Source organism: Scyliorhinus torazame, chromosome 14 (assembly GCF_047496885.1).
Source record: "Scyliorhinus torazame isolate Kashiwa2021f chromosome 14, sScyTor2.1, whole genome shotgun sequence".
In the NCBI taxonomy this organism is placed as follows: domain Eukaryota; kingdom Metazoa; phylum Chordata; class Chondrichthyes; order Carcharhiniformes; family Scyliorhinidae; genus Scyliorhinus; species Scyliorhinus torazame.
In genome coordinates this window covers 110,710,278-110,722,525 of record NC_092720.1, presented here as the reverse complement: position 1 = coordinate 110,722,525, position 12,248 = coordinate 110,710,278, and the positions used below count along the sequence as shown (strand labels likewise).

Below are 12,248 nucleotides of genomic sequence, written 5' to 3'. Positions count from 1 at the left end.
GCAAGGAGTCAAAGTTAGAACCAACATCGTAAATTCAAAACAGGGTGTCAATTTATAAGCTTTGTGTCGTTCGTCATAAGTTGAATGTCGCAAAGTCAAGGACTGCCTGTGCTACATTTCAATGTGACATTTCTAATCTTTACAATATATTAAGTCTAATTGACGGATTTCATCTGAATGAAACTTATTCTACCTTTAAGATTAAAATGCTAGGGACATTAAAAAGCTTTGGTTGGCCAGATTGTCAAAAATAAAAACATATTCAAGTTCACTGCTATTTCACAATTCCTGGAATGTTCAATTTGGTTGACCATAACCTGCAAATTCATAAGTACAGAACTTAGGGGTAATAGATATGAAGGGAAACATTACAAACAGTCCCTCTTTCTTTAGATATGGCCTAAGAGGTGACCATGAACCTCCATGTTAATCTTGCTCGAGAGGCGTAGATCATCTTTATTGGTGCTACATTCATCCAGTTTGCCAGGCTTTTTAAAAAGATTGTTCTTTATTTACTCAACCTCTTTTCCCATCGATATTTCCCCCAGCATCTAAACAAACCTGTCGATTAAATTTGGAATATCCAAATCATGACTGTGACTACCTGGGACCATTTTCTAACATAGTGACTAAACATGCTCTCTGCGAAGTAAACTCATTTAACATAGTATGGCATTTAAATAATTCCCTGACTTGCCCTTTACTGGAGTTTTAAATCTTTGGAAAAGAATATACAACTCAGGATTCCCTGATACCTTTGAACTTACACCAATATCAAAACTATAAATATATGAACTTTTAATCCCCGATTGCTTAGATGCAAAATAGGCAGGTGTGTATTTTTTGCCCTAGTGAGTTTTTCAAAACTTATTTTGAACTTCTACAATCAAAACAAGAGACCTTACTGTGCACAATATTCTACTTCACTGCAAAAGAACATTTAATAATTGTGACATAACATACCAGGGATCAAACCTGGGACAATTCCAATTTTGTATATTCTGCATGGAGCATTATTAACTGAATTTCTGGGGACTCACCTCATCAAACTCTTCAGTCATTTTCCTAATTATTTCTGTATTCTGCATATTTCGAAACATCTCAATTCTTACAGTGCCTGTAAAGGAAATATAGAGATAATCAAGAAAGATCAATGCTACAGACAGGTCACTGAATATAATAATGACGAGTCACACAAAACATCAATGTCAAATTCTACTCAAGGTACTGAAGTGCGCCGCACAAATAAAGCAAAAATAAAGATTCTGATTTCAAATCTGGCATAACCAAAGCAGACTCAATTGCTTTTTAAAAAAGATATATGTTACAAAGTCAGACACTTGAATAGCTGATGTAACAAACAACACAATAATTGAGCAAAAGAAGCACTACTTTTATTACAGAAAACTGTACAAACAAATTTATGCTCCTGCACTGTTAGGAGCACCTCCAAACACGATGGTGTTTCCAACATTTTACATGTTCCTTGCTTTAAAATCCATTGGTTGTACTGACTCAAAATTTACGGTTAGACATGCTTTCAGCCAATGGTCAAGTGTACCAAAGAGGGGCAGCACGGTGGCACAGTGGGTTAGCCCTGCTGCCTTATGGCGCCGAGGTCCCAGGTTCTATCCCAGCTCTGGGACACTGTCCGTGTGGAGTTTGCACATTCTCCTCGTGTTTGCATGGGTTTCGCCCCCACAACCCAAAAAGATGCACAGGCTAGGTGGATTGGCCACGCTAAATTGCCCCTTAATTGGAAAAAATATGAATTGGGGACTGTAAATTTTTTTTAAAGTGTACCAAAGAGAGAAACTACATTTTGGGTTCATTTTTTAAAAATCTATCAACGTGCAACTTGCATCGAGTTTCATGTTAATTCACAGCGTAAAAAATATTTTTATAACAATGCATTTAATCTTCTACAAAAAACTCTAGCCTCTTTATCTCACTTGGCAGTTAAGTTTAGAAACAATATTGCTGCTTAAAATACCGGGAAAAGTAATTTAAAATGCACTTAAAATATATCCCTGGAAAATTGATGTATACGGCCCAAAATAAGCGCACTATGCTTCATCAAACCTGATTAACAACTGAAAATTAAATAAATATCAAACAATAATTCAAAATAATAAATGACTCGAAAAATATTGAAAAAACTGCCAATTATATGTCACTGACTTTTCAAACTACTACCTTTGCTATGAAGGCCACTGAATTTTGTAAAGCTCTTTTGTTTACCTTACATAGGGGGAGCTGGTGAGTTAGTTTGAGCAAGCATTGGGAACGGAAGCGAATATATAAACTGTATTTTACTGTTCAACAATAAGCCATGTGTATAAAATTAGTTATAGTTTTAGGAGTATCTAAACAAAGTCAGTGATAAGTTATTTATTACATATATCATTATCTTTGTGATTCAACTGTCTGTGTGGAGTTTGCACATTCTCCCCGTGTCTGCGTGGGTTTCGCCCCCACAACCCAAAAATGTGCATTGGCCACGCTAAATTGCTCCTTTATTGGAAAAAATAATTGGGTAATCTAAATTTATTTTTAAAAAAATCTTTGTGGTTCATGCTTTTGTTAAAAAATTTAGCTTATATAATTAGCTGACAAAAATACAATTCTACCATCGAGTGCAAAATAGTTCTTAGTTGGAATAAATCATCCTGATGCATTGCATTTTGTTATAACATAGGTATATTACAATTCTTCAGTGAACACTTCAAGGTCTTTAGGTTTACCTTTACATCCTGAGCACTGGATAAAAAAGTTGATTAGATCCAAAAGTGCAATGTCCCTGTCCTGCTTGTATGATTCTATCCAGTCATCAACAACAGACTGTTGAAGGAAATGTACTATCAATTAATTGTGAACAGAAAGTTTCTACAGAACTTCCATTTATGACGCATTACTATTCTGCTCATGAATAAAGGATAGGGGCAGATTGCAATAATCCCCATTCAAGTTATAAACATTTGCAAACTGTTGTTTTTGCTTCATTTTTAGATCGCTAAATAAAGCAGGTTTGTGAAATCTGTTGCCAAAGCACAAGTTAATAATTCATCCTTGGATCCTCCTGCATTCCTGTTCACATTTTTCTTTGACAAGATTAGGAGCTTGTAGTAACAAACAGTTGTCTTGATCCTTAGTGCCACACAAAATCTTATCCATTTTTAAATTCTTGCCTAAAAGACAGCTTCCATTTAATTTAAAATAGGTGCTTAAACATATAGGGGATATTCTGCTCCCGGAATGGCTAGGTATGACTGCAACATTATTAATAATGTTATTCCGCATAGCATAAATATGGGGATTGAGTCCCTCAGCTAGCAATGCTTGTTGCTTCTGCAACAAGGATGGCATGGTAGCACAGTGGTTAGCAGTATTGCTTCACAGAGCCAGTGACCCGGGTTCGATTCCCCGCTGGGTCACTGTCTGTGCGGAGTCTGCACATTCTCCCCGTGTCTGCGTGGGTTTCCTCCAGGTGCTCTGGTTTCCTCCCACAAGTCCCAAAAGGCGTGCTTGTGAGGTGAATTAGACATTCTGAATTCTCCCTCAGTGTACCCGAGCAGGCGCCGGAATGTAGCGACACGGGGATTTTCACATTAACTTCATTGTAGTGTCAATGTAAGCCAACTTGTGACAATAATAAAGATTATTATTAACCCTGCTATTATTAGTGACACAGCTAAAAGATTCTTCCAAAGCAGAATGATAGGACAGTGATAGTAATCGACTATTTCCTGACAGATCTGATAGGTAAAAGAAGGCTTTTTCGTGTAAATATTAAGACCCAGTTTTAATACCCATTTTAAAATGAGGATTTCAGCACTCACAACCTCAGGTCATGACAAAACACATAGCTTCAACAGAGACACAAAAAGCCTGACACATTCATGAACTAATTGGAGATAAAAACATTTTCACTAAGCAAGATGAAAAAGCTATTGTTCTAATAAACATATTTTCAAAGACAGTTTGACATTAAGAAATGAGCTGTAGCAGTAATCAGATCAAGGCCAAGTAAGCATTATAGCAACATGAAGGCACCATTGTTCATAGTGTGGATAAAGCAAAGTCAGCAGAAAACCAGGAGGAACCGGTCTTGATAATAGCACAGAATCGCATTCCATAACATACACAAATATTCAAACATGAAACATTCAGAACTTATGTTGCACATTAAGGATTGACAGTTAACCATCAAATCAAATGTATTTGATTCTAACCCAAACCAATTAGGATGACATAGAGGTGTAGATAGATGGCTCAAGACTGATAAGATTTCCTTTAAACATGATGGTCCGTACGGCCATCTTTATTCCAGGATCAAGCTATACTTTGATCTAACTAGTCGCTATCTCTATTTTTCATATTTTCACTTTTCCACTCTAACTCTTGAAGTAAATGCAAGCTGTTTTGCCGTAAGCAAGAAACCATTTCTGTATTATTTTGAAAGTTATATTGTGTACAAGTTACTCCTCTTTGAGTCCTTTTGCTAGCCGGACTTATTTGAGAATAGATTTAAGTTTCTCCTAATTGTAATCAAGTAGAGGCAATAAAGATTCTTGTTTGCATCCGAGAAGTTTAACTCAAATTTCTACTGAGTTTTAGTGTCGCAAGACTTCACTAATTCCGCATGGTAGATCTCTTCAGACAGTATAATTTGTTTCATTGAGAAAAAAAAATGAATTGCAGGTAATGAGCTATTGAAAAATAGCTTTTCGGGCAGCATGGTGGTGCAGTAAGTTAGCCTTGCAGCCTCACGGTGCCAAGGTTCCAGGTTCGATCCCGGCTCTGGGTCACTGTCCGTGAGGAGTTTGCACATTCTCCCTGTGTTTGCGTGGGTTTCGTCCCCACAACCCAAAGATGTGCAGGCTAGGTGGATTAGCCACACTGAATTGTCCCTTAATTGGAAAAAATTAATTGGGTACGCTAAATTTATAAAAAAATAAAAAGAAAAATAGCTTTTCTAAAAAACAAAAAATAATGCTATACTATATAGAACACTTCTGGTCTAACCACAAAACATAGAAGTGAATGATCAGGTCAGATTCTAACTGAAGATATAAGTAATGTCTCATGCCCATTCAAATGTGCACAGAAATTGATTCAACTTTCAATTAGTCTTGTAACATGCACATAAATTGATCAACAAGTTTTAGAAATAATGTGCGTGCTCTTTCCATGTGGATACATTAAAATGAAAGGTCCATAAGATACTTTATTTTTCAATTACCTGCATGGCACTCTTTCCCATTTTCACCACCTCAAACAGCGTAACTGGCTCAATTTCTCCATTTTGCTGATGGTGACCATTAGCCTTTCCCTGACTTGCTCTACCACCAGCTCCTGCACGACCTTTCTCTCCTGGAATACGTCTTGCCTTCTTAGCAGTCTTGGAAAAGAACAAAGAGGCTTTATTAAATTCAAGATAGCACATTCAAAATGTTTATATTTTCACTTCTAAATATTTATTTAGCTCAGTTGTTACATTTTTTTTTAGAAAACCAGTATAGTCAAAAGGACACTGACTGGCTATTTCCAACATGAGCTGAAGAAATAATTTAGGAGCAAAAATGAATGTTACAGCTAAAGTGAGCATTAAAGCAAACTTATCATTGCTGTGAAGTAATTAGTCCGACCATGAAATAAAATGCAGCCTGTTAAATTTTAGTCAGAGGACATACTAACCTTCCTTCAAACAAGGCCAACAAGCTTGTGCGTTTTACTAATAAATGGCTTTCAAAGGAATTAGATGCTTGGAAACCAGAAAAACAATCTATGTATTTCTTTAAATCTTGTATTTATTTATGTATTGTCTTTTGTTTCTTCACTTCTATCAAACTTCAGAACCAGAAGTCACGGTCTCTACCACCAGTGGGTCAGTTATAGCTGAGTTAGCCTCAGTTTAACATTTCCTCTGAAAGACATCACCTTAAACAGTGCAGCACTCACTCAGTGTGTGCCTGGACATTTTGTGCTCATGTCTTGAAGTGGGACTTAAACCCACAATCTTGAGATTCAGAGGCAAGAACACTATCAACTGATCCACGATTAGGCAGTTTGCAGCCTTTCGGATTCAACATCGAGTTCAACAATTTCAGCTTTGTTCCATTAGTACTTCCTTTCACCCAGCACATACAGCTCTTATGTCATTTAATGTCTCCCACCTTCTGGCCTACCACAAACCTATCCTTTTGTCATTTTCCACCTTTTCCCTTTTCAGCTGCCTAAAATCAACTTGATTTTTAACTTTTCCTGGTACTGATGCAAAGTCATCGACCTGAAAAGATATCCATAAACGTCTCTATTCGACTTTGCAAGCCCCCATGTCCCATCCCAAAATGCAAACTTAATCCGTTCCTGAGTGGCAATCTCTGGCAGATTGTTACTCTCGACAAATTTACCCACGCTGGAATTCCAAATACATCGTCTTGCCCAACGTTCCTCATTCAGGTTGGGTGAGACAAGAACAGCTAAGCGTGCTCCTGGCTGTATCGGCGTAGAGTAACTGGGGCGCAGAGATGTAAGAAACGCCATCTTTTTACCGCACTAGCTGTGTAAAGGAAATGTAAAGAGAGTGGGTGTCAGGAGTAGTCTGGTGGGTCCACTGGGGGCTGTTGTGTGTGTGCAGGGGTCTCATGTGAGGCTGGATCTGCATGTTTAAATTGGGAGGGGGATGGTCTCATGCAAGGCTGGTCTGGGTATTTAAATAGATCTCGATTTGGAGCCGACCCAGACCTCGGAGCTCCCAACCCGGCCTAACTACCGATGCCAGCCCCCGGATCGCTTTGCCCAGTCCCCGGAGCTCCCGACACGACCCCCCGACGGCAAGACCCGGCCCAACGCAACCCCGAGAGACCTGACCCGGAGAGGCCCGCCCAACAACCCGACCTACCTGGTGATGGAAGAAAGAAAAATCCACGTGGAGGCCCAACCGTTCCTACTTCAAGATCCAACCCCAGGAGCGCCCAGGGAGGGAACAGACCACGGGACCCAGCCCAACCTGCCTCAGTAAGCCCCTGCCCACGACCCAGGACCCCCGAAACGGCGGAGACTTCGCGCAAGGACCCAAACGCGCTGTAAGGTATTCCCGCGCCCGCAGAATGCCGGGACCCATCCGGATCGCAAACATGCCCCCCAGCAACCCCTCTACTTCAACCAGTGCCCGGGACCCTGCCAGACGCGACCCCAGATACGTTAACAGTGCCCTGGTCCCTGCCAGTGCCCTGGACCCCGCCAGACGCAACCACCTACCTTCTACAAGAGCTGACATCTCCCATTGGATCCCAGGATCATCCAGCAGCAGCTGCCGACCGAGGAAGTGAGGGAAACACGGCGGTCTGCAGATTAGACTGAAGTAACGCGGTTTCAAGACCTCTCTCCCCAGCATACTCCTGGCAAACGTCCAAGCGATCGAAAACAAGCTGGATGAACTTAACGCCAGACTTACCTCTCAGAGGGAAGTAAGAGACTGCTGTGTGCTCTGTTTCATAGAGACATGGCTCACCCCCACCTCACCGGACTGTGCCATACAACCTGAAGGCTTCTCAATTCACCGGGCGGACCGCACGGCATCATCAGGCAAAGCGAACGGTGGAGGGGTTTGCCTCCTCATCAACTCCTCCTGGTGCTTGGATGTGGCGACCCTGGCGACCTACTGCTCCACAGACCTGGAATACCTGACCGTGAAGTGCCGCCCATATTATCTTCCATGTAAGTTCACTTCAGCCATTATCACAGCGGTCTACATCCCACCTCAGGCAGAACTGAGGAAGGCGCTGGACGAACTATACACAGTTATAAACAACTACGAAACAGAACACCCGGAGGCCTTGTTCATCGTGGCCGGAGACTTCAACAAGGCCAACCTCAAGCGTGTACTGCCAAAATTCCACTAGCACATCTCCTGTCCCACCAGGGGCGACAACACTCTTGACCACTGCAACTCAAAAATCAAGGGCGCCTACCGTTCCATCCCCCGACCACACTTTGGGAAATCAGACCATAAGACGGTGCTCCTTCTCCCGGCATACAAGTAGAAACTGAAGCGGGAGAATCCAGCTAAGAAGGTTGTGCAGTGCTGGTCCGAGGAGACAGAAGAGCTCTTACGTGACTGCTTAGAGACAGTGGGCTGGTCCATATTTAAGAACTCGGCAACCAACTTAAATGAGTATGCCACCACCGTCACAGACTTCATCAGCAAATGTGTGGATGACTGCGTGCCAAAGAAAGCAGTACGTACGTTCCCCAACTGGAAACCATGGCTCAAACGCGAGATCGACTCCCTACTGAAGGGCAGATCTGTGGCGTTCAAAACAGACGACCCTGACCTATACAAGAAATCCAGGTACGAACTCCGCAAAGCCATTCGAGACGCCAAGAGAGAATATCAAACCAAGCTAGAGTCACAGACAGACTCTCGGCGGTTGTGGCAAGGACTAAACAACATAACGGGCTACAAAGCGAAGCCGAACAGTATCTCTGGCAGCAGCGCAGCCCTCCCCGATGAACTCAATGCATTCTATGCTCGGTTCGAGCAGGTAACCAACAATCCGCTGTCGAGTGCCCAAGCAGCCCATAATTCACCCATACCCACCATCACAGCTTCCGAAGTCAGATTGGCCTTCCTGAAAGTGAACCCTCGGAAGGTGACGGGCCCGGACGGGATCCCTGGTCGTGCACTCAGAGCCTGTGCGGACCAGCTGGCAGAGGTATTCACGGACATCTTTAACCTGTCCCTACTCCACCCGAGGTCCCCACCTGCTTCAAGAAGACCACCATCATACCGGTGCCAAAGAAGAACCAGGCAACGTGCCTCAATGACTATCGTCCAGTGGCCCTGACTTCAGTCGTAATGAAGTGCTTCAAGAGGTTGATCATGAAGCGCATCACCTCCATACTCCCAGAACGCCTTGATCCACTGCAATTCGTATACCGCTGCAACCGGTCCACATCAGACGCCATTTCCCTGGTCCTACACTCATCCCTAGAGCATCTCGAAAACAAGGATTCCTACATCAGACTCCTATTTATTGACTTACAGCTCCGCCTTCAACACCATAATCCCAGTCAAGATCATATCAAAGCTCCAAAACCTAGGACTTGGATCCTCACTCTGCAACTGGATCCTCGATTTTCTGACCAACAGACCACAATCAGTAAGAATGAACAACAACACTTCCTCCACAATAGTACTCAACACCGGGACCCCGCAAGGCTGTGTACTTAGCCCCCTACTCTACTCCCTGTACACACACGATTGCGTGGCAAAACTTGCTTCCAACTCCATCTACAAGTTTGCTGACGATATGACCATAGTGGGCCGGATCTCGAATAATGACGAGTCAGAATACAGGAGGGAGATAGAGAACTTAGTGGAGTGGTGTAGCGACAACAACCTCTCCCTCAATGCCAGCAAAACTAAAGAACTGGTCATTGACTTCAGGAAGCAAAGTACTGTACACACCCTGTCAGCATCAATGGGGCCGAGGTGGAGATGGTTAGCAGTTTCAAATTCCTAGGGGTGCACATCTCTAAAAATCTGCCCTGGTCCACCCACGTCGACGCTACCACCAAGAAAGCACAACAGCGCCTATACTTCCTCAGGAAACTAAGGAAATTCGGCATGTCCACATTAACCCTACCAACTTTTACAGATGCACCATAGAAAGCTTCCTATCGGACTGCATCACAGCCTGGTATGACAACTGCTCGGCCCAGGACCGCAAGAAACTTCAGAGAGTCGTGAACACCGCCCAGTCCATCACACGAACCTGCCTCCCACCCATTGACTCCATCTACACCTCCCGCTGCCTGAGGAAAGCGGGCAGCATAATCAAAGATGCCTCCCACCTGGCTTACTCAATCTTCCAACTTCTTCCATCGGGCAGGAGATACAGAAGTCTGAGAACACGCACGGACTCAAAAACAGCTTCTTTCCCATTGTCACCAGACTCCTAAATGACCCTCTTATGGACTGACCTCATTAACACTACACCCTGTATGCTTCATCCGATGCCAGTGCTTATGTAGTCACATTGTATATGTTGTGTTGCCCTATTATATATTTTCTTTTCTTCCCATGTACTTAATGATCTGTTGAGCTGCTCGCAGAAAAATACTTTTCACTGTACCTCGGTACAAGTGACAATAAACAAATCCAATCCAATCCAAGTTACTCTGGAGTTAGAAGTGATTTTTTTTCCCATCAACTCTTTCAGTAACAATCAGGGTAAAACTGGCAGAACCATCTGATGTTAGTGATTTAAATCGCTTCTGTCGGATCGTTCCCAGCCCAGTGCAATTGTCCAGAGGAAATTAACACTTCAGGGCAATTGCCAGGTAAACCCTTACGTGGGAACTTCCTAGAGAGGTTTCCCAGCGCATTATTGAGATACCTCCTAAATGCAATATTGGTAAACCAGGAAGTTATGATTAATAACTTCCCCCACTAACAGGCAGCAATACCTTTACCCTGGTCCAATGGGAATCTAACAGTAAATGCGTCAGAGTATAAGCATTCTGACAAATCTTCAGCTCTTCACCTTCCGTAGCCGTTTTCTTCAAACACTTTTCACCCTTCAAAGTTCCCTACTCAGTTTTGTCTTTAGCGGTCCTTTGCTCAACTCTCTGAGCTGAAACATCAAGCAGAATCATTATCATATCTTGACCTCAGCATGTCTTTCCCCCAAACCCCAGGCCTAGTCACACTGCTAACCATCTGAAGTGAGAGAGAAATCAGCCAAACAACATGATCAAAAAGGTAGTGACATTCTGATTGATGAGATAATAAGATTCATTATACTCTCTGAGGCATTAAATGCAGAGGAGAAACAAGAAAAACATGAAAAGAGATGTATATAATAAATATATGACATTGCAATTCAAAGTAGTGCTAGAAAGGTTGCAAACTACAAACGAGAATGAAGTTTTGAGTTCAAGATGTTGGGAAGCAGGGCATCATTGAGCGTGAGCAATGCAGAGGTAAAATAATAGGACATAGTGTGAAATAGTGGAATTTGACAAGCTGGAGTTGATGACTGATGGCACTTGAGTGTCCATTGAAAATGGTTGCAGTGAACATGAACGGTTGCGGCGATGACCAGCTAAGCCGCACGTTTCGGCGGCTCCAGCTCGAACGGACCTTCGGGCTCTTTTAAGAGCCCCAACAGGGATTTTTTTCGGGACAAAACCCGGTGTGGGGTGAGACAACAGGGAGTCCCCCCCAACGAAAAAGAAAAATATCGGCGGCGGCGGCCAGATCGCGAAGAATCCTCGAGGACAGGGGCAGAAGGAAAAAAGGATGGCGGCGAAGGGAGCCCAGGCGACATGGGGGCCGGACCAAGACGAATTTTTAAGACGGTGTGTGGAGCTGCTTAAAAAGGAGGTGCTGGCCCCGATGCTACAAGCAATTGAGGGGCTCAAGGAGACACAAAAGACCCAGGAGATGGAGCTCCGCGTGGTGGAGCAGAAGGTGACGGACAAAGAGGACGAGATCCTGGGCCTGGCGGTCAAAATGCAGACGCACGAGGCGCTCCACAAAAAGTGAATTGAAAGGATTGAAGTCCTAGAAAACAGATCACGGAGAAAGAACCTTCGGATCCTGGGTCTCCCCGAGGGAGTGGAAGGAGCAGACGGCGGAGCTTACGTGAGCACGATGCTACGCTCGCTAATGGGAGCTGAGGCCCCCTCGGGCCCCTTGGAAGTGGAAGGGGCCCATCAGGTCCCTGTGAGGAGACCAAAGGCGAGAGAACCACCTAGGGCGATGATCGTGCGATTTCACCGCTTCAATGACAGAGAGGTGGTTCTGAGATGGTCCAAAAAGGTACGAAGTAGTAGATGGGAGAATGCGGTGGTACGGGTGTACCAGGATTGGAGTGCGGAGGTGGCGAGAAGGAGGGCGAGTTTTAATCGAGCCAAGGAGGTGCTACACAAGAAGGTGAAGTTCGGGATGTTGCAGCCGGCGCGACTGTGGGTCACGCACCAGGAGAGGCATCACTACTTTGAAACGGCGGAAGAAGCATGGGCCTTCATTAAAAATGAGAAACTGGATCAGAACTGAGGGACTGATGTTGGAGGAGAAACAACAATGCTGATGTATATAGAGATGTAAATTGGGGAGAGGGGGACATTGAGAAATGTGGGCGCCGGTGGGGGGGGGGGGGGGGGGGGAAGAAGAGACATAGGCGGGGGATGGGGAATGGGAGTGGGGCGGCAGAGGGAGCTGCGCCACGAGGGGC

The 12,248-nt window shown here is 43.8% G+C and overlaps 1 protein-coding gene across 2 annotated transcripts in view; it reads right to left on the bottom strand.

The window, feature by feature from the left end:
* Positions 1 to 12,248, bottom strand: part of LOC140389958 (cohesin subunit SA-1) — a 307,419-nt gene that overhangs the window by 69,012 nt on the left and 226,159 nt on the right. For both annotated transcript variants that reach the window (XM_072474665.1, XM_072474666.1), the window contains 3 exons: positions 5,243 to 5,401; positions 2,745 to 2,841; positions 1,041 to 1,117 (listed from right to left, as the gene is read on the bottom strand). In XM_072474665.1, coding sequence (XP_072330766.1) covers positions 1,041 to 1,117; positions 2,745 to 2,841; positions 5,243 to 5,401 — 333 coding nt within the window. The remainder of the gene's footprint in view (positions 1 to 1,040; positions 1,118 to 2,744; positions 2,842 to 5,242; positions 5,402 to 12,248) is intronic.